Source organism: Ranitomeya imitator, chromosome 2 (assembly GCF_032444005.1).
Source record: "Ranitomeya imitator isolate aRanImi1 chromosome 2, aRanImi1.pri, whole genome shotgun sequence".
Classification (NCBI taxonomy): Eukaryota; Metazoa; Chordata; class Amphibia; order Anura; family Dendrobatidae; genus Ranitomeya; species Ranitomeya imitator.
In genome coordinates, this window is record NC_091283.1 from 688,559,422 (window position 1) to 688,582,720 (window position 23,299).

The 23,299-nt window shown below is 43.1% G+C and overlaps 1 protein-coding gene across 8 annotated transcripts in view; it reads right to left on the bottom strand.

Moving 5' to 3' along the window:
* KCNMA1 (potassium calcium-activated channel subfamily M alpha 1) overlaps positions 1-23,299 on the bottom strand; it is a 1,262,580-nt gene that overhangs the window by 505,936 nt on the left and 733,345 nt on the right. For all 8 annotated transcript variants that reach the window (XM_069753065.1, XM_069753070.1, XM_069753069.1 and 5 more), the window contains exon 6: positions 2,614-2,689. In XM_069753065.1, the coding sequence (XP_069609166.1) occupies positions 2,614-2,689 (76 nt within the window). The remainder of the gene's footprint in view (positions 1-2,613; positions 2,690-23,299) is intronic.

Consider the following 23,299-nt stretch of genomic DNA (forward strand, 5'->3'; position numbering starts at 1 on the left):
CGACAGCTCCACTGCTTTCACTCACAGGACTACTTTCCTCACCAGAGGGAAGCCTGCAGCCGCCATTGTTGAATTTCTCCCGGGGACTTCTCTGCCCTGATGAGGGAGATTTCATCGGTGTGCCGGCTATTTTCTTCTTCCCTCTTGATCCTGGCATGTTCATGTGGGCTGAGGAGTTGAATAATCCACGTTTAGGTATGCTTAATCAGTAGCAAATAAGGGATTAGCAGGAGCTCCACAAAAGCACATCCGCTCCTGTTCCTTGGCAAACCACGCCCCCAGTGCCATCATATTCCATAGCTACAACCTCCCTGGAGAGACCAGAAGTACAAGGTGTTCAGTGCTCAGAGACATGGCCCAGGTAGGGTGGGCTGAAACCAGAACACCACTGAGCAAGACACAGAAGTGGAAAAGGGAAACGTAAAGTCGGGGCCAAAAAGGATCTTAAGACTCTTGAAGGACCAGATGTATGGGCCCATGGCTGCATCAGTAAAGGGCACAGACCTCCAGTTGTCAGATGCCAGCAAGGTGGAGATGGAGTATTACCATAGGCTGGTATTATTAAAGATGAGCTAGTTGGAGCTTTTTAGGCTGAAGATAAATCTACTGCCAATTTTTAGAATTCACTTTCTTCAAGTAGTGGTACAGAGAAACAGTTTGCATCTTTCAAGGAAACCATGAATTTTCTGCAGGACAATGCTCCATCAAATCATTAAAGTCTCCACTGCTTGACTGCCAGTAAAGGTCTTAAAGGTGAAAGAATAATGATATGTCCCCTTCCTCACCTGTTTTAAACGCTTGTGAGAACTTATGGGTCCTTCTTAAATGGGAGCTTTACAGTGAACGAAAACAGACACCTCTCTGAACAGAGTCTGGGGTCTATGGTTGATAAGAAACTAACATAGGCTTTCCACCCATGAAGTCTGACTGTTATTGAAGAGAAAGCTGGCTATATTGGTCATGAACATTTTTTTGTGAAATGACAATTGAAGCATCTGAGATGGAGATGGTTTTTAATTTAGCTGCATAATAAGTCTGCACACTGAAAGGATAATATCTAAGTGTGCAAAATTATTGGGCAACTAAGAAAGATAAAACCTCCCTTTTACTTTCTTAAATATTCAGGTTTCAGGATTACTAATCTTTTGGCCTGATGGACAACCCTGGAATTGTCCAGTAATAACATTAATCCTAAAAAATGTAAATTGTCTAATAATTGTGCATATTGTGCATTTTATTTTTATTTTTTTGTATTTATCTGGCAGCGAGAGGTGGGATAAGGTCGGAACAGGGGTGGCAGTGGACAAACTTGCTGCAGCCACGCTAGCAGCCTGAACAGCTACTGCGGTAACATCCACAGCTGAGGTTGTACGCTCGAGAGCCGCCAACCTGCCCTCCAGCTGCTGGATGTACTGCTGCAGTCGCTGTTCGTTCCCCATTACTAGCCAGACGCTGGCGCTAGTATAATGTTAGGACTGGCGGAACACACCAATTAATAATATTAGAGAATATGAGGTGTGTTCGCAGTCCGGGGTCCACCATGCAGAGATGACACCTGCAGCTGAGTAATGCCGGATGGACGCTTGCACACACATAGGTTAGACCTCACCCAGTGTGAATGGAAGCGCACTCTGTTGCTTCACAGAGTCGCCGTAAATACGCTGCGCCCTCTTAGCAGTCACAGGATGCAGCTGAAACACACTAGTGGGATCCCTATGAATCACCCCCACTAAACTGGTGATTGGACTCTCTCTGACCCTCGGTGGCTTTTGAGTTTGCTCCTGGAGAAGCCCTGAGTGAGATGCTGAGTCCAAGCGGGAGTTCCCACTCTACAATGACCGGCTGTCAGGAAAGCGCACTGATTGCGCACGGTGCCATATAGGTGGGCACTGCGAATAGACGCTAAAATGTGTGCTAAGTGTGCAGGTAGCACTGTTGGGCGCTGGGAAGCTTCCACCATTCATGAGCAGTCATCATCACTAGCTTTCATCCATCGACAGACATTCATCTACATACACATACACACGTTATCAAGTTTATACTAACGCATGGCAGTGCGGCCATGCGAACCTTTTATAGCTGTAGCTCTCAAGGACCTTCCTAAAGGTCCAATAGGAGCTGCTACAGGACCTGAGCATGTGACCCCCGATCTCCAATGGGAGGTCGTCCCGTGGGCATGCTCAGTATGGGGAAAGCAGTACTTAGTCCCTGAAACGCCTGCTCACTACTGATCAGCACTGGCTACAAAGGCAGAGCCTGGTAAGGCAACGGTAACCAAGCACACAGTATCAGCTTGAGACAGACGCTGGGACCAACGTCTCCACTGAGCAGGCTCCACTGCGGCCGGAGGAGAATGGGAGACCGCAGCGGACATGGTTCGAGATTCCCCCTGTGCAGCTGTGGGAACTCAACTCCTAACACATGAGACCTTGGAATTTCATTTTGTTTACTCCATTTACTTAATTTTGTTACTTCATTCACACATTGCAAAACAAATTTCAAGGTTCACCCATCTTCTAAAGATATAGTATAGTTTAGAACAATCTAAAGGGAAATATAAGTTAATTCAATTAGCAGGTAACTGGTAATTAAAGCCCTAATTTGCTTACTTACCTTGTTTTTAGAATGTTTAAAAATTGCAAGATTTCGGAAAACTGGATAAGCCTCAGAGCTCGCAGAAATCTCAGGCCTGGAAGAGAGAATAAGTCATGGTTAATTAACATCTATGAGCAAGTTCAAACAGTCTGTGAACTAAGAACCTAACTTAGGGTACCGTCACACAGTGGCATTTTGATCGCTACGACGGCACGATTCGTGACGTTCCAGCGATATATCCGTGACGTTCCAGCGATCTCGTTGTGTCTGACACGCTACTGCGATCAGGGACCCCGCTGAGAATCGTACGTCGTAGCAGATTGTTTGAAACTTTCTTTCGTCGTCTAGTGTCCCGCTGTGGCGGCATGATCGCATGGTGTAACAAAGGTGTGCACGATATTGTATACGATGTGCGCATAGTAACCAACGGCTTCTACATCGCACATACGTCATGAAATTATCGCTCCAGCGTCGTACATTGCAAAGTGTGACAGCAGTCTACGACGCTGGAGCGATATTGTTACGATGCTGGAGCGTCACGGATCGTGCCGTCGTAGCGATCAAAATGCCACTGTGTGACGGTACCCTTACACATTAAAAGATCATTGTGCATTTTGGGGACCATCTAAAACAGGAGTGAGAATACTGTAGAAGAAAGGGGGCCCATTTCAAATAATAAAGTAGGCCCCTTTCTGTTGCTGGTTACTACCACCACAAACAACAAAATACTTTGCAACACAACTTCTCCTAACAATACATGTTATATCTCCATATAATTATAAACATAAGGATGAATGACCTCGGGGAGATAAAAACATCCAACACCGCAGAGACACCATCACGTGTTTCTCAATGCAGTGATCCAGAACACTGCTCCCATCCCTTATGGGAAATATGCAAATGCATGTAGAAAAGCCGCGGAGACACCATCACGTGTTTCTCAATGCAAGCAATAAATAGCCAGGTATTTCACTGGGAAGGAACATCCACGGGAAGGGCAGCATCCAAAAAGGAAAACCACCTATGCCAAAACATGGTATCCATCCACAGACAGCTGTTTCGGGGGATTTGCCCCTCATCAGTGTGGAGTAGGAAACTGGCTATTAGGAGCAGTGCCTAGTAAAAGGACTATAAACATAAGGATGAATGACCTTGGGGAGATCAAAACATCCAACACCGCGGAGACACCATCACATGTTTCTCGATGCAGTGATCCAGAACACTGCTCGCATCCCTTATGGGAAATATGCAAATGCATGTAGAAAAGCTGCGGAGACACCATCACGTGTTTCTCGATGCAGTGATCCAGAACACTGCCCCCATCCCTTATGGGAAATATGCAAATGCATGTAGAAAAGCCGCGGAGACACCATCACATGTTTTTCAATGCAAGCAATAAATAGCCAGGTCTTTCACCGGAAAGGAACAACCACGGGAAGGGCAGCATCCAAAAAGGAAAACCACCTATGCCAAAACATGGTATCCATCCACAGACAGCTGTTTCGGGGTATTTGCCCCTCATCAGTGTGGAGTAGGAAACTGGCTATTAGGAGCAGTGCCTAATAAAAGGACTATAAACATAAGGATGATTGACCTCGGGGAGATCAAAACATCCAACAACGCGGAGACACCATCACGTGTTTCTCAACGCAGTGATCCAGAACACTGCCCCCATCCCTTATGGGAAATATGCAAATGCATGTAGAAAAGCCTCGAAGACACCATCACGTGTTTCTCAATGCAAGCAATAAATAGCCAGGTCTTTCACCGGGAAGGAACAACCACGGAAAGGGCAGCATCCAAAAAGGAAAACCACCTATGCCAAAACATGGTATCCATCCACAGACAGCTGTTTCGGTGTATACCCCGATGGTGGATGGATTCCATGTTTTGGCATAGGTGGTTTTCCTTTTTGGATGCTGCCCTTCCTGTGGTTGTTCCTTCCCGGTGAAAGACCTGGCTATTTATTGCTTGCGTTGAGAAACACGTGGTGATGTCTCCGTGGCTTTTCTACATGGATATCTCCATATAATGACATGACAACATTATCAGTATTTCCAGTGGGCTCAAGATTAAAAGCCTTAAAAAAATGTATTTCCCAGACTTTACAAAAAGTCTTCTATTTTTATTGACTGTTCAGGAATTTACCTTGCTATCAGGAGCTTGTTTCCTGCCATCTCCTTCCTAATAACATTGGATTATGTAACGACTCCTCCTGTTAGTGTATCTGGACGCTTTTAGTGACCATTCAGCCATCTCACGTAGGGCAGGTGCTGTCAGTATGGTGATGGACAGCTCAGCCATCCAATCGGAAGCTGAGGTATGCTGAGCTGTCAGTGTTGAGTGACAGTCCAGCTGCCCAATCAGGGCCAGGGCATGCGGGGTTTCCTTCATGTGTCTCCTGTTTGACTATTTAGCTGGCTTTCTGCCTCCAATTAGTGCTGGTTGTAGCTTAGCTGAAGTGGTGTGCATTTTCTCTGTGCCCTAAGTTTGAATATTCTCATCTTCGTTACCCGACCTTGGATTTATTTTGACCATTTGTTTGCCTAGCACCTTTTGTGTTGATCAGCTACATTCTTGGAATTCTAACCCCACACAGTGACCTAACTACACCTTCCTCTCACCCCTCTGTGTATGACGAGTATGGTATCTAATGCCAGACCTCTTTTCTATCCAGGCCTCCCTCAAGGCTTGTCCGTGACTAGTGACTCACATTAGCTTCTGTTTGTAGGAGGAATAAAGAGGTGATCCCTTGGCCATCTATTAAAAATCAAGAATCAGTTAATGTTTTTTTTTAGAAAATATTAACCTCTACACCCCACAGTCAATTTCCATTTTTGTGTTTCCGTTTTTCCTCCCCTTCTCAGAGCCATAACTTTAATTTTGCTGTCCACATATACATATGAGGGCTTGCTTTTTTCTGGACGAGTTGTACTTTTGAATGACACCATTCATTTTACCACATAATGTATTTGAAAGTGGGAAAAAAATGTATGGTGAAATTGTGAAAAAAAAATTTTGACATTATTTTTTGGGAATTATTTTTTTTGTGGTAAAAATGATCATGCAATATGATTCTCCATATCAATATGATTACGGAGATACCAAATATGTCTATTTTTTAAATTATTTTGGTGGTGAAAAAAAAACAAGTTTCCCCTCAAAAATTTTTGGAGTTATGTTGTCATTTTCCGAGACCCATAACATTTTTATTTTTCGGCCGATGGAGCTGTGTGACGTTTTATCACTAATTACAGCATTTTTTGATTCCCTGAGGTGATGAAAAAAATGTAAGTTTGGCATTCTGGAATGTTTCCAATTTAGGGTGTTTACCAATTGGGTTAATTGTTTTTATCTTTTGATCGTACATTTCTCCAACTGCAATTGTTAGCAGCAGGTCCTTGTTGTAATACTCAGCCATTACCTGACGGTTAAGCCCGCTCTGTACACCTGCTTCCGACATGTGCCACACATATGAGGCGAATGTTGTGAAGGGATTAAAGAAAATCTGTCAGAAGGTTTTTGCTATGTAACCTGATGACAGCATGAGGGCGGAGACACAGGTTACAGGGATGTATTACTTATTAGACTGTTGTTTCCATACAATGAAGGTTTTATCACATTATCACTGCACAGACTAGCCTATTCCTCTGATAAGCAGCTTACTGCCACAATACAATATACACAGAAAGCTGTGACTCAGTAGGGTGGGCAGGGTTAGCTTTCTGAGCTCAGCTACATCTAAAAACTCTCATGGTGTCACAACTGTTCTAAAGAGTAAACTAAGTTATACATCCCTGGAATCAGGGACTCTTTCCCTTAATTATGCTGCTTTCAGATGAAGCAGCAAAAGCAAAAATCTGGCGACAGATTCCATTTAATTTTGGTTGAAAAGTGATCAATCTAAATGAATAATATTTCAGTTAAGCACATCTTTTAACGGCTATACTTGCAGCTATCCTTCACATAGCACAACACTATAGTTGTGGCCAAAAGTATTGACACCCCTGCAATTCTGTCAGATAATACTCAGTTTCTTCCTGAAAATGATTGCAAATACAAATTCTTTGTTATTAGTATCTTCATTTAATTTGTCTTAAATGAAAAAACACAAAAAAAATTGTCCTAAAGACAAATTGGATATAATTCCACACCAAACATAAAAAAGGGGGTGGAGAAAAGTATTGGCAATGTTCAAAAAATCATGTGATGCTTCTCTAATATGTGTAACTAACAGCACCTGTAACTTACCTGTGGCATCTAACAGGTGTTGGCAATAACTAAATCACACTTGCAGCCAGTTGACATGGATTAAAGTTGACTCAACCTCTGTCCTGTGTCCTTGTGTGTACCACATTGAGCATGGAGAAAAGAAAGAAGACCAAAGAACTGTCTGAGGACTTGAGGAACCAAATTGTGAGGTAGCATGAGCAATCTCAAGGCTACAAGTCCATCTCCAAAGACCTGAATGTTCCTGTGTCTACCGTGCGCAGTGCCATTAAGAAGTTTAAAGCCCATGGCACTGTGGCTAACCTCCCTAGATGTGGACGGAAAAGAAAAATTGACAATAGATATCAACGCAAGATTGTGCGGATGTTGGATAAAGAACCTCGACTAACATCCAAACAAGTTCAAGCTGCCCTGCAGTCCGAGGGTACAACAGTGTCAACCCAAACTATCCATCGGCGTCTGAATGAAAAGGGACTGTATGGTAGGAGACCCAGGAAGACCCCACTTCTTACCCCGAGAGATAAAAAAGCCAGGCTGGAGTTTGCCAAAACTTACCTGAAAAAGCCTAAAACGTTTTGGAAGAATGTTCTCTGGTCAGATGAGACAAAAGTAGAGCTTTTTGGGCAAAGGCATCAACATAGAGTTTACAGGAGAAAAAAAGAGGCATTCAAAGAAAAGAACACGGTCCCTACAATCAAACATGGCAGAGGTTCCCTGATGTTTTGGGGCTGCTTCGCTGCCTCTGGCACTGGACTGCTTGACCGTGTGCATGGCATTATAAAGTCTGAAGACTACCAACAAATTTTGCAGCATAATGAAGGGCCCAGTGTGAGAAAGCTGGGTCTCCCTCAGAGGTCATGGGTCTTCCAGCAGGACAATGACCCAAAACACACTTCAAAAAGCACTAGAAAATGGTTTGAGAGAAAGCACTGGAGACTTCTAAGGTGGCCAGCAATGAGTCCAGACCTGAATCCCATAGAACACCTGTGGAGAGATCTAAAAATGGCAGTTTGGAGAAGGCACCCTTCAAATATCAGGGACCTGGAGCAGTTTGCCAAAGAAGAATGGTCTAAAATTCCAGCAGTGCATTGTAAGAAACTCATTGATGGTTAACGAAAGCGGTTTTTGGCTAAAGGTTGTGCAACTAAGTATTAGGCTGAGGGTGCCAATACTTTTGCCTGGCCCATTTTTGGAGTTTTGTGCGAAATGATCAATGTTTTGCTTTTTGCTTCATTCTCTTTTGTGTTTTTTCTTTTAAGACAAATTAAATGAAGACAATAATAACAAAGAATTTGGGATTGCAATCATTTTCAGGAAGAAACTGAGTATTATCTGACAGAATTGCAGGGGTGTTAATACTTTTAGCCACAACTGTAGGGTATGCATCCTTTAAATTAAGGTGTGAAAGCCACTCAGGCCTTTTTAAAAATTAATTCTGTGTTACTTCCCCTTATTGGATCTGTAAATTAAATGCTCCAGTTAGTGAACGTACAAGGTCAAATTTCATCAAAGGTCATAGTAAAGCCTATTGTGTTTCTATCACGTAGAGTCAAGGACTTGGAATATCTTACAGTAAAGAAGATCAGAATAACAGAGGTTAATACTAGTGATGAGCGAATGTACTCGTTGCTCGGGTTTTCCCGAGCATACTCGGGTGACCTCCGAGTATTTATGACTGCTCGGAAATTTAGTTTTCATTGCGGCAGCTGAATTATTTACAACTACTAACCTGCTTGATTACATGTGGGGATTCTCTAGCAACCAGGCAACCCCCACATGAACTCAGCTTGGCTAGTAGCTGTAAATCATTCCTCTGCCACGATGAAAACGAAATCTCCAAACAAATACTCGGAGACCACCCAATCATGCTCGGGAAAACCCAAGCAACGAGTTCACTCGCTCATTACTAGTTAATACTTGAAATATTACAATTACGACAGAGTCTCTTTCACAGTATCACTAAAGAAAATACAAATGGAGCAGATTTCCATAGAGGAAGCATTCACTTGATCGTTGGGCACTTTTTGTAACCACTTTTTTGCTCACTTGTGGACAACTTTATGCCTACGATGACATTACTTTCTTCTTCGTGGTTATGGAGAAGCTTGCTATTTAGCTGGCTTGGATAGAAAAATACAGTGAGATTGTGAGAGGCTTGGATGACAAGGGAAAATCATTTGTATTATTATTATAGGAGTGAGAGGTTTTATTTTAACCCCTTAAGCCCCGAGGGTGGTTTGCACGTTAATGACCGGGCCAATTTTTACAATTCTGACCACTGTCCCTTTATGAGGTTATAACTCTGGAACGCTTCAACGGATCTTGGCGATTCTGACATTGTTTTCTCGTGACATATTGTACTTCATTTTAGTAGTAACATTTATTCGATATAACTTGCGTTTATTTGTGAAAAAAACGGAAATTTGGCGAAAATTTTGAAAATTTCGCAATTTTCCAACTTTAAATTTTTATGCCCTTAAATCACAGAGATATGTCACGCAAAATACTTAATAAGTAACATTTCCCACATGTCTCCTTTACATCAGCACAATTTTGGAACCAAAATTTTTTTTTGTTAGGGAGTTATAAGGGTTCAAAGTTGACCAGCAATTTCTCATTTTTACAACACCATTTTTTTTTAGGGACCACATCTCATTTGATGTCATTTTGAGGGGTCTATATGATAGAAAATACCCAAGTGTGACACCATTCTAAAAACTGCACCCCTCAAGGTGCTCAAAACCACATTCAAGAAGTTTATTAACCCTTCAGGGGTTTCACAGGAATTTTTGGAATGTTTAAATAAAAATGAATATTTAACTTTTTTTCACACAAAATTTATTTCAGCTCCAATTTGTTTTATTTTACCAAGGGTAACAGGATAAAATGGATGCCAAACATTGTTGTACAATCTGTACTGAGTACGCTGATACCCCATATGTGGGGGTAAACCACTGTTTGGGCGCATGGCAGAGCTCGGAAGGGAAGGAGCGCCATTTGACTTTTAAATGCAAAATTGACAGGAATTGAGATGGGACACCATGTTGCGTTTGGAGAGCCACTGATGTGCCTAAACATTGAAACCCCCCACAAGTGACACCATTTTGGAAAGTAGACACCCTAAGGAACTTATCTAGATGTGTGGTGACCACTTTGACCCACCAATTGCTTCACAGAAGTTTATAATGCAGAGCCGTAAAAATAAAAAATCATATTTTTTCACAAAAATGATCTTTTCGCCCCCAATTTTTTATTTTCCCAAGAGTAAGAGAAGAAATTGAACCTCAAAAATTGTTGGCCAATTTGTCCTGAGTACGCTGATACCCCGTATATGGGTGTAAACCATTGTTTGGGCGTATGGCAGAGCTCGGAAGGGAAGGAGCGCCATTTTACTTTTCAATGCAAAATTGACTGGAATTGAGATGGGATGCCATGTTGCGTTTGGAGAGCCCCTGATGTGCCTAAACATTGAAATCCCCACAAGTGACACCATTTTGGAAAGTAGACCCCTTAAGGAACTTATCTAGAGGTGTGGTGAGCACTTTGACCCAACAAGTGCTTCACAGAAGTTTATAATGCAGAGCCGTAAAAATAAAAAATCATATTTTTTCACAAAAATAATCTTTTCGCCACCAATTTTTTATTTTCCCAAGGGTAAGAGAAGAAATTAGACCACAAAAGTTGTTGTGCAATTTGTCCTGAGTGCGACGATACCCCATATGTGGGGGTAAACCACTGTTTGGGCGCATGGCAGAGCTCGGAAGGAATGGAGCGCCATTTGACTTTTCAATGCAAAATTGACTGGAATTGAGATGGGACGCCATGTTGCGTTTGGAGAGCCCCTGATGTGCCTAAACATTGGAACCCCTCACAAGTGACACCATTTTGAAAAGTAGACCCCTTAAGGAACTTATCTAGATGTGTGGTGAGCACTTTGACCCAACAAGTGCTTCACAGAAGTTTATAATGCAGAGCCGTAAAAATAAAAAATCTTATTTTTTCACAAAAATGATCTTTTCGCCCCCAATTTTTTATTTTCCCAAGGGTAAGAGAAGAAATTAGACCACAAAAGTTGTTGTGCAATTTGTCCTGAGTGCGACGATACCCCATATGTGGGGGTAAACCACTTTTTGGGTGCATAGCAGAGCTCGGAAGGGAAGGAGCGCCATTTGACTTTTCAATGCAAAATTGACTGGAATTAAGATGGGACGCCATGTTGGTTTGGAGAGCCCCTGATGTGCCTAAACATTAAAAACCCCCACAAGTGACACCATTTTGGAAACTAGACCCTCTAAGGAACTTATCTAGATGTGTTTTGAGAGCTTTGAACCCCCAAGTGTTTCACTACAGTTTATAACGCAGAGCCGTTAAAATAAATTTATTTTTTTTTCGCAAAAAATTTTTAGCCCCCAGTTTTGTATTTTCACAAGGGTAACATAATAAATTGGACCCCAAAAGTTGTTGTCCAATTTGTCCTGAGTACGCTGATACCCCATATGTGGGGGGGAACCACTGTTTGGGCGCATGGCAGAGCTCGGAAGGGAAGGAGCGCCATTTGGAATGCAGACTTAGATGGATTGGTCTGCAGGAGTCACGTTGCATTTGCAGAGCCCCTGATGTACCCAAACAGTACAAACCCCCCACAAGTGACCCCATATTAGAAACTAGACCTCCCATGGAACTTTTCTAGATGTGTTGTGAGAACTTTGAACCCCTAAGTGTTTCACTACAGTTTATAACGCAGACCCGTGAAAATAAAAATTCTTTTTTTTTTCACAAAAATGATTTTTTAGCCCCCAGCTTTGTATTTTTACAAGGGTAACAGAATAAATTGGACCCCAAAAGTTGTTGTTCAATTTGTCCTGAGTACGCTGATACCCCATATGTGGGGGGGAACCACTGTTTGGGCTCATGGCAGAGCTCGGAAGGGAAGGAGCGCCATTTGGAATGCAGACTTAGATGGATTGGTCTGCAGGCGTCACGTTGCATTTGCAGAGCCCCTGATGTACCCAAACAGTAGAAACCACCCACAAGTGACCCCATATTGGAAACTAGACCTCCCATGGAACTTATCTAGATGTGTTGTGAAAACTTTGAACCCCCAAGTGTTTCACTACAGTTTACAATGCAGAGCCGTGAAAATAAAAATCCTTTTTTTTCCCACAAAAATGATTTTTAGCCCCCCAAATTTGTATTTTCCCAAGGATAACAAGAGAAGAATTGGCTGGAATTGAGATCGGACGCCATGTCGCGTTTGGAGAGCCCCTGATGTGTCTAAACAGTGGAAACCCCCCAATTATAAATGAAACCCTAATCCAAACGCACCACTAACCCTAATCCCAACTGTAACCCTAACCACACACCTAACCCAGACACACCCCTAATTCTAATCCCAACCCTAATCCCAACCGTAAATGTAATCCAAACCCTAACCCTAACCCCAACCCTAGCCCTAACCCTAACCCTAACCCTAACCGGAAAATGGAAATAAATACATTTTTTTTAATTTTATTATTTTTCCCTAAGGCTAGGTTCACATTGCGTTAGGGAAATCCGTTTAGCACTAGCGGATTGCGCTAACACAATGTCTTTTTAGGTGTCGTGTTTAGTGGTCGCGTTAACGTCCCCGCTCTGGAAGATCGGGGATCGGACCTCGGGCGTGCCGCGGACGCTGCAAGCAGCGTCTGAGGCGCGCCACAAAAGAATGGCACCTTGCTAGCGCGAGCCGAAAATGGCACGCTCTAGCGATGCGCTACACCTGAAAATCACATTGCTGTCAATGGTTGTGCTAACGGACCCGTTGCACGGCGTTAATTGTGACATTTTCGCCGTGCAACGCTGTCCGTTAGCGTTAACCCATTAACGCAATGTGAACCTAGCCTAACTAAGGGGGTGATGAAGGGGGGTTTGATTTACTTTTATAGCGAGTTTTTTAGCGGATTTTTATGATTGGCAGCCGTCACACACTAAAAGACGCTTTTTATAGCAAAAAAGTTTTTGCGTCTCCACATTTTGAGACCTATAATTTTTCCATATTTTGGTCCACAGAGTCATGTGAGGTCTTGTTTTTTGCGGGACGAGTTGACGTTTTTATCGGTTACATTTTCGGACACGTGACAGTTTTTGATTGCTTTTTATTCCGATTTTTTTGTGAGGCAGAATGACCAAAAACCAGCTATTCATGAATTTCTTTTGGGGGAGGCGTTTATACCGTTCCGCGTTTGGTAAAATTGATGAAGCAGTTTTATTCTTCGGGTCAGTACGATTACAGCGACACCTCATTTATATCATTTTTTTTATGTTTTGGCGCTTTTATACGATAAAAGCTATTTTATAGAAAAAATAATTATTTTGGCATCGCTTTATTCAGAGGACTATAACTTTTTTATTTTTTTGGTTATGATGCTATATGGCGGCTCGTTTTTTGCGGGACAAGATGACGTTTTCAGAGGTAACATGGTTATTTATATCCGTCTTTTTGATCGCGTGTTATTCCACTCTTTGTTCAGCGTTATGATAATAAAGCGTTGTTTTTTGGTTCGTTTTTTTTTTTTTTTCTTACGGTGTTCACTGAAGGGGTTAACTAGTGGGCCAGTTTTATAGGTCGGGTCGTTACGGACGCGGCGATACTAAATATGTGTACTTTTATTGTTTTTTTGTTTTTTTTTATGTAAAGAAATGTATTTATGGGAATAATATTTTTTTTTTTCTGCTTTATTTAGGAATTTTTTTTTTATTTTTTTTTTTACAAGTGTGGAAATTTTTTTTTTTACTTTTTCACTTTGTCCCAGGGGGGGACATCACAGATCACCGATCTGACAGTGTGCACAGCACTCTATCAGATCGGTGATCTGACATACAGCCGGGCAGGATTAGAGCTGCAGCTGCAGCCTGATCCTGACCCGGAAGTGCTCCCTGCAGGACCCGGATGCAGCCCGGCGGCCATTTTGGATCCGGGGACTGCAGGGAGAAGACGCTCGGTACACGGTGAGCACATCACCGTGTACCGATCGTCTCAGGGAAGCCCGCAGGGAGCCCCCTCCCTGCGCGATGCTTCCCTGCACCGCCGGCACACCGCGATCATCTTTGATCGCGGTGTGCCGGGGGTTAATGTGCCGGGAGCGGTCCGTGACCGCTCCTGGCACATAGTGCCGGATGTCAGCTGCGATAGGCAGCTGACACCCGGCCGCGATCGGCCGCGCTCCCCCCGTGAGCGCGGCCGATCGCATATGACGTACTATCCCGTCCATGGGAATTAAGTCCCAGGTCACCTGGACGGGATAGTACGTCATATGGGATTAAGGGGTTAATATGTATTAGTGCCCAAATTAGAATCATATCAACAATGTAAAAATCAGAGCAGCAATGACAAATGTATTTTTCAGTTGTGAGTAGTGTTGAGCATTCCGATACCGCAAGTATCGGGTATCGGCCGATACTTGCGGTATCGGAATTCCGATACCGAGATCCGATATTTTTGTGATATCGGGTATCGGTATCGGAAGTGTAAAATAAAGAATTAAAATAAAAAATATTGTTATATTCACCTCTCCGGCGGCCCCTAGACATCAGCGGGAGGATCCGGCGTCCGGCACGGCTTCTTTCTTCAAAATGCGCGCCTTCAGGACCTGTGGAATGACGTCCCGGCTTCTGATTGGTCGCGTGCCGCCCATGTGACCGCCACGCGACCAATCAGAAGCCGCGACGTCATTCCTCAGCTAAAGTCCTAGAATGAGCGCCTTCTAGGACCTGAGGAATGACGTCGCGGCTTCTGATTGGTCGCGTGGCGGTCACATGGGCGGCACGCGACCAATCAGAAGCCGGGACGTCATTCCACAGGTCCTGAAGGCGCGCATTTTGAAGAAAGAAGCCGTGCCGGACGCCGGATCCTCCCGCTGATGTCCAGGGGCCGCCGGAGAGGTGAATATAACAATATTTTTTATTTTAATTCTTTATTTTACACTTTAATATGGATCCCAGGGCCTGAAGGAGAGTTTCCTCTCCTTCAGACCCTGGGATCCATGAGGATACATTCCGATACTTGATGTCCCATTGACTTGTATTGGTATCGGATATCGGTATCGGCGATATCCGATATTTTTCGGGTATCGGCCGATACTATCCGATACCGATACTTTCAAGTATCGGACGGTATCGCTCAACACTAGTTGTGAGTGTTGTTTTTAATGATCCTCCAACTAAGTCTAAATGACAGCAGAAAATATATCCAGAACCTAATTTTCATTTTAGGTCATATTCCATCCCCCACCCGCTGCATTTTGACTCATCACTACATGAATGACTGATAAATGTTTTGCATGAGAAGACAAGCAGCCATGTATCAGGAATGCTATCAGGAATGCTCTGATCACACAAGAGTCCTGGGTTCCAATGAAAGCTCATCTCCACCATTGATTTACAGGTTTTTTCAGGTTTCCTTTATTTTTGATGGCAAGAATACAATTTGCGGCATTCTTACGAGACTGGGACTAGGTTAAGATCAGCCAGATACATGTACAATAGACACATGAAAGGGCACAAAAAATTATTTCACGTCATTTGTATATAAATGGAAAAATAGCACAATAATCAATAATCACAAAACAAGTACAGCACCAGAATGTTTGATCTGATATAGGTTTTAGGTTGTTACACTATTTTATTTTGGACTGTGGGACTTATTAAAATTGCCAAATGTCATAGTCCACGGGGCTCACCCCATGCTGCCTTTTAGTTACTGATTAATTCTACAGTAACGTTTCAGATCTTTACTACTTACACCTACTGACACATATACAAAGAAAAGACAGAATAGAATCCTGAAATTATGAGTGGCAATAACTGGATGTTTCACACATACTGAAGAGCCCCACAACTGGTGAATTGTCACTAGTCTGTGGATGGAGACCTACAAGCACTGATCAGTAGACAGAAAATAACCACTAAAGTACAATTTCTCACGCAAGGGGTTTTCCTGCTGCCCAATTAATGTCTTGAGTACATAAGTACATCACTCTCTAAACATCCTACTAGTAGTATGGAGTTTTAGGAAGGCACACCAACTTTTAAGGGGCCCTCGTATATGTCCACATGCCTCCAATTGTATAAAGAGGGATTATTTCACAGAAACTGAATGATACACTTCATTGGATGCCATATTATTATGCTACTCTCACCTGCAAACATTACTACTAGGGGGAAATAAACTAATAAAATACAGCAGTAAAAAGTAGCGTATGGTTGACCTTCTAATTTGTATGAAAATTTCCTTAAGGCTTTAATGCCATTTCCTTTGGAATATATAGAATTTTGATGATCCGTGCATTAACTATTGGTAACATATAGCTGGATGGTTCCTAAAAATGTGAAGCATAAAGATTTTTCTAGATCATGCAAATCATATGATTTGGATAGAAAGTGTTTCCTTACTTTTAAAAACTTACCCCAATAGGAGGCCTTTCTATAGCCAGAGGACAAGGACTGGCGCCATCCAGGTGTCTCCCCTTTATCCCCTCCACCTGCTTTGACTCTGTAACCATTCTGGTACAAGTCTCCAAAGGATTTCTTTCGTCTGCGGGTACTTCTATACGCGTCACTCTTTAAGCCCTCAGGAGCCCGACAAGCTAATATCTTACCTGAAATCATGTCTTAGAAAAAAGTTAAAATTTCTTAATCTATTCTACCGACGCTCCAAAATCTGTAAGAAATATATGGAGCATCTTTTGTCTTCCGAAAGCCTAATATTAATTTACTGATTGATAAAATATATGGCCTGCAAAGGCAGTAAAACACTGGTGTCTTCCAAAGGCACAAGTGTGGCAGAGATGATATAGAGGTATCCGATGATCAGCAGAAGAGCTGGACGGCTAAAGGCAAACCAATGTATGTTCCAGCAGCAGGATACTACACAGATTCTCAGCTGATCCTTCCCGGCACAATGCTTTATAACCTCCCATTTACTGTCAGGGTATTAAAGCCTAAGCTCCTTTTGGACATTTTATGGATGTGTGTCCCGGCTATAGCTTCCCCGCCTCTCAGCTAAAACACCAATTCTGATATCCAGCTGAAGAGGGTGATGATAAAGATTAGCAGCAGTTGCATCTGCTACTGAAGAGGAAAAAGATACTATAGAAGAAGACATCATAATTAAAACTAAAGCCATGTTCGAAAAATAATAATCATGTAAATGTATGTGACTAGAGTGACTACATTGAATATGGGTGAAAAAACACACACTTTACTGGAATGATCCTGGGCTGCTGCAGACCACCACAACTTGTATGTACAAAAACCTTTGATCTAGGTTCCTGTCTGCTGGTATCCACCTCTATCTGCTTCAATTAGATCTTGTGCTGCTATCTAATAATGTCAATTATATATGTGCAAAGAAAATTTTGCAATGTGGAAAAGTGGCTGCAAGCCTCTGAGCCCCAATGCCACACAAAAATGCAGTGCAGAAGTAATGGTGAAAAAACAAAGGTGTTTTATTGACCTCACAACAAACAGTGATATTTCGGTACTTCCATTGATCATTTCCAAAAACGTTAGACAGTTTGAGTGATAAGTATATCTAGAGTAAATTACATCACAATTCAATCAGTGGATAAGTGTTGTGACAGAGTCATTGGCTTTGTGGAGGAAGAGAGGTACGTGTCACTGCACATGAAGCGGTCAGTGATGTGAAACCGGAATGTTTTTGTGTTTTCAGCACACTAGGTGCTGAGAGGCCATGTACAGAGTTCAATAGGCCGGTTTTATGTGAGCACCAGCACTGCGGGTGGGAGGGTGCTCACCATACCCCTTTCCCTGCAGTGAGGTCATGATCATGTGATCAATCACATGATGGGGAAGTTACAGGCTTAGGTTGAAATAACCAAGCTCTAAAGGCAGTCTGGGTTCAGCTAGCCTGGAGATAGGAGTCTCCAGAAGCTTTTTGGCTTGTTGGGCACAGAATGAACCTGTGCTGCTCCAGATCGGGGTGCCAACAGCAACAGCATTTTGCTTTTCTTTTGTGATTTTGTAGTTTTTTTAGCTAGAAAGGCTGAGTTTGTTTTCCCCACTGGTTTATGCTGCCTAACAATAAACGAACGAGGACCTAACTTTGCTTTTCCATTTTTATTTTTGTTGAATAAATAGGTAAAAGAGAGTCGGGGAATATTTATTTCAAATATAGAACTTTGTTTGTTCATTTCGATTAAAGGACTTCACTCTGAGTCTTTACTAAATTTGAATATACGGTAAGTTTAGTAATGGAGGTGTCTGATAGATGCCTCTCCATAACTAATCTCTGGACTTGATGTCGGCATCCATAAAAGAGCCGACATCAACCCCACAACTATGCTCACTTGCTCACGCACCAGGGCAAGTGGGAAAAACAGAAACTAAGTGCTAGAATTGGGGCATCTTATGGATGTGCCATTTCTTAGTCTGGGAGGGGGAAAATATCCATAGACCCTACCTAGGCTATTAATATCAGTCCTCAGCTGTCTTGTTTATCCTTTGCTGGTTAGTAAATATAGGGGGACCCCACATCATTTTTTGGGGGTCTCCCCTATAATAACCAGAAAAGACTAAGCAAACAGATGTGAGCTGATACTACTAGCCTGGGAACATTTATGGTTATTGGCCCCATCCCAGAATATTAACATCAGCCCCCCCCATCAGCTTTCCCTCAGCTGGTTAGAAAAATTAAGGAGGACCCTGTGCCATTTTTAAGTTATTTATTCATTAAAAATATGTACAGTATAATACACCAGCTGTTGGCCTAATGCATATTGATCTGTATGTATTGCAACAACTATTGTTTGTTTAATATGATGTGATTTATATATCTGCATGCATATTGTTCACATGTCAACAAAGTTAAAAAAAGGAGTCCTCATTTACAGACAGGATGTTCCTCCTCCCCCTTCCCTGTGAGCACATTTCTTGTGTGTAGCTGAAGCTGAAAGGTCACAGCAGATCTCTCTCTCTCTCAGAAACCAGATTGATCCTGTTCTCATGTTGTAAGCTGGATGTTCTTGATTCTTAATAAATGAACATTCTCTGTTGCTCGTTGCGGACATCACGCTGATTAACCCGCTGCTAACAGGTTATGGGCTCAGGAGTAAAAGCAATCCCTAACCTCCAGAGCACAGAGATAGAAAGACAACAGCAAACTGAGAAGAAGTAGAATGGCCACCAGCAGCAACTCAACAAAGTTTACAGTGCCAAGCCTGAATAACCAGAACTACCAATTCTGGAAATTCAAATTGAAGATGCTGCTGATAAGAGAAGGTACGTGGAAATACACTCAGGACCCTAAGCCTGACCCAGTACCACAGGAATGGCTAGAAATGGATCAGAAAGCACAGAGCACCATATCACTCAGTATAGAGGATGATCAGATTGTGCATGTGTGTAAGTGTGAATCTGCAAAGGAAATGTGGGAGCAGTTGCAGAAAGTACATGAGAGAATAACTTTAAGTAATAAACTCTATCTAATGAGAAAGCTGTATCAGTCTAAGCTACACAATGAACAGGACATGCAGGACTACATTAGAAATACTCTGGAGACTGTAGAGCGCCTGCGGGGCATTGGGGAAGATATGAAGGACTTCCGTGCAGCAGCACTATTACTTAGTGGTCTCCCAGACCTGAAGGTTATGTAAAGGAAGGTGAACAGAATCTTGTTTGCAAACTACAAAAATCTCTTTATGGTCTTAAGCAATCGGCGAGAGCATGGAACACTAAAATGAACAAAGTCTTGTTAGAAGAAGGATTTAAAAGTGGTCAAGCGGATCCATGCCTGTACATGAGATATAAAGATGGAAAATGGATGTATATTCTCTTATATGTGGACGATGTAATTTTGGTTCATCAAGAAGAAGCTGAAATTGGGAAAATTACTAAAATTTTGAACCAGCATTTTGAAATGAAAGACCTAGGAAATGTGACATATTATCTAGGAATCCACATCCAGAGAGAGGAAGATGGAAGTTTTCTTTTAAATCAAAGTGCAAAGATTAATTCAATTTTGGATCAGTTTGGAATGACGGAGGCCAAAGGTGTATCAACGCCAATGGAATCATCCTACCTGAAACTGGAAGAAGATGACCTGTTGCCTAACAACGAGAAATATCGACAGGCAGTGGGGGCACTTCTATATATATCAACTACGACTCGACCGGATATTACAACAGCAGTTGGAATATTGCGCAGATATGTGGAGAAACCGCGCCAAAAGGACTGGAATGCCGTTAAAAGAGTTCTCCAATATTTAAAAGGGACACAAGGTGTAAATTTAAAAATATCTGCAGCAGGAAATCTAAAACTCACCGGCTATGTTGACTCAGATTGGGCTGGTGATTCGCAAGATCGTAAATCCACAAGCGGATACGTATTTAAACTTGGAGAAAGTTCAATCTCCTGGTCTAGTAGAAAACAAGTATCTGTTGCTTTGTCATCTACTGAAGCTGAGTATGTATCCGCAGTCTATGCAAGTCAGGAGATCATTTGGCTAAGACAACTGATGGATGATCTTGGTAAACCGTTAACTCAGCCAACAGTGATATATGAGGACAACCAAGGATGCATTAAACTTGCATGCAGTGAAAAGATCAGTGCTAGCACTAAGCACATCGACGTCAGATGTCATCATCTACGTGATTTAATAGATCGTGGTGCAATTCAATTTGTTTACTGTGAAACTGATAAAATGTTAGCTGATATTTTGACCAAGCCATTGCCACGACCTAGGTTCCAAGAATTGAGAACCACTATGGGACTGACAGAATAAGTAGTTGTTGAGTGGGGGTGTTGGCCTAATGCATATTGATCTATATGTATTGCAACAACTATTGTTTGTTTAATATGATGTGATTTATATATCTGCATGCATATTGTTCACATGTCAACAAAGTAAAAAAAAAATGGAGTCCTCATTTACAGACAGGATGTTCCTCCTCCCCCTTCCCTGTGAGCACATTTCTTGTGTGTAGCTGAAGCTGAAAGGTCACAGCAGATCTCTCTCTCTCTCTCTCTCAGAAACCAGATTGATCCTGTTCTCATGTTGTAAGCTGGATGTTCTTGATTCTTAATAAATAAACATTCTCTGTTGCTCGTTGTGGACATCACGCTGATTAACCCGCTGCTAACACCAGCACAGCACTACAGAACCCCAAACATGGACTTCAAACAGGAAGTGTATCGACTGCGCCTAAGAAAGCCTGTTGAAAGGCTGCATCGCAGCCATTCACCAAGCTTTATGACTGTGGGCACTTCCTGCTGCATCACAGCCATGTCAAATATTGGCATCACTGTGATAAGGCTACATAGCATGTAAGACAGCCTGTACAATGGCGGAATCATTCGTTGCACCGTGACATATCAGCATTGTATGACAAGAGAAAAGAGTGTAGCCCAGTGCATACAGCTCTTATACTGTATTACGTCTTTACAGCCTGATTACAGCCTAGTACACAATGAATATCCAGCCTTGTGTACAGTGCCCATACAGCCTTGTGCACAGTGCACTTCCAACATGGTGTATACTGCTCATCCAGCCTGGTGCAAACTTTACTACCAGTGTCGTATATAGTGCCCATCCAGCTTGATGCATATTCCACTTTCAGCATGGTGTATAGTGCCCATAATTATGAGGAGGGACATGGTCGTGGTGCTGCCACAAATGATAGAAAAATGTAAGGACAATAGCACAGGTAGATGACTGGTGATAAATTCACCCACAGTATAAATTTGATAATGGCACAGCAGCAGTCAGCCATTTGCCATGCATGAGGGTCTGGACCAGTATTTACAGATTTGAATAGAAGTTTCAATTAAGATGAAGTGGGTGAAGACCAGTGTAAGCCTGCTGTGCTGGGAGCCCTGATACCTCATGCAAAAGCTCAAACTGCTTTTTTGGTCAGCCACACTCAGGTTGCACAAATATCATCTTGTTAGACCACTACTGTTATAAAAATTTAAGGATAGTAACAAAAGTAGTTGACTGAAAGTAAGTGCGGGCCTGAAGGTATTGGAGCCTTACTGCCAATGCCGCCATTAGGGCATTACTGCCCTGAGTGGCGGATGGAGCCCGGTGGGCAGAGGGGGCCCGCATTGGGCCCCGTCTCATCTGCCCATTGGGCCCGGCCCCAGGCCCCAAGACGCAGGTTCTATTGCTTTGCAGGCCCGTCGGAGGCTGGCAGCTGACGTCAGCGTGCACGTCGCCAGCGTATGATGTCATTGTCATTCAGCCGGAGAGTCCGTGCTGAAATGTCTGGGATGGACGTCGACGCTGGAGCCCGGCCAGGTAAGAAGAAAGCTGTTTTGTTTGTTTTTTACTGAATGTGGCAAGCCCGGGGCAGATTGGATACACAGGGGGGCAGGAATGAAGAAAACATGGGGCAGAATGAAGACAACACGGGGCAGAATGAAAACAACACAGGGGGCAGAATGAAGAAAACACAGGGGGCAGAATGAAGAAAACACGGGGCAGAATGAAAACACAGGGGGCAGAATGAAGAAAACACAGGGGGGGCAGAATAAAAACAACACGGGACAGAATAAAGCCACACAGGGGGCAGAAGGAAAACAACACAGGGGGCAGAAGGAAAACAACACAGGAGGCAGAATGAAAACACAGGGGGCAGAATGAAGAAAACACAGGGTAGAATGAAGACGGGGCAGAATTAAAACAACACGGGGCAGAATGAAAACACAGGGGGCAGAATGAAAACAACACGGGGAAGAATGAAAACACAGGGGGCAGGAATGGAAACAACATGGGGCAGGAAAGGAAACAACACACGGGGCAGAATGAAAACACGGAGCAGGAATGGAAAGAACACAGTGGGCAGAATGAAAACATGGGGCAGGAATGGAAGCAACATGGGGCAGGAATTGAAACAACACAGGGGGCAGAATGAAAATACAGGGAGAAGGAATAGAAACAACACGGCAAGAATGTGGGACACAGGGGGCAGAATGAGACACGGGGCACGATGTGAGACACAGGGGGCAGGATGTGAGACACAGGGGGGCAGAATGTGAGACATAGGGCAGAATGTGAGACATGGGGAAGAATGTGAGACACGGGGGGCAGGATGTGAGACACGGGAGCACGATGGGAGACAGAAGAATGTGAGACACGGGGGCAGGATGGGAGACACGGGGGTAGGATGGAGACAGATGGGGCAGGATCATGGTGCAGGATGGATGCGATGGAGACAGATGGGGCGGTAGGATCATGGGGACAGATGGGGCAAGATCATGGGGACAGATGGGGCAGGATCATAGGGACAGATGGGGCAGGATCATGGGGACAGATGGGGCAGGATCATGGGGACAGATGGGGCAGGATCATGGGGACAGATGGAGCAGGATCATGGGGACAGATGGGGCAGGATGGATACTCATAAGGGTAGAACGGGAAAACATATGGCTGGAGCCAGGAATTAGATACACGGGGCCAGACTGGGGGATATTATTACCA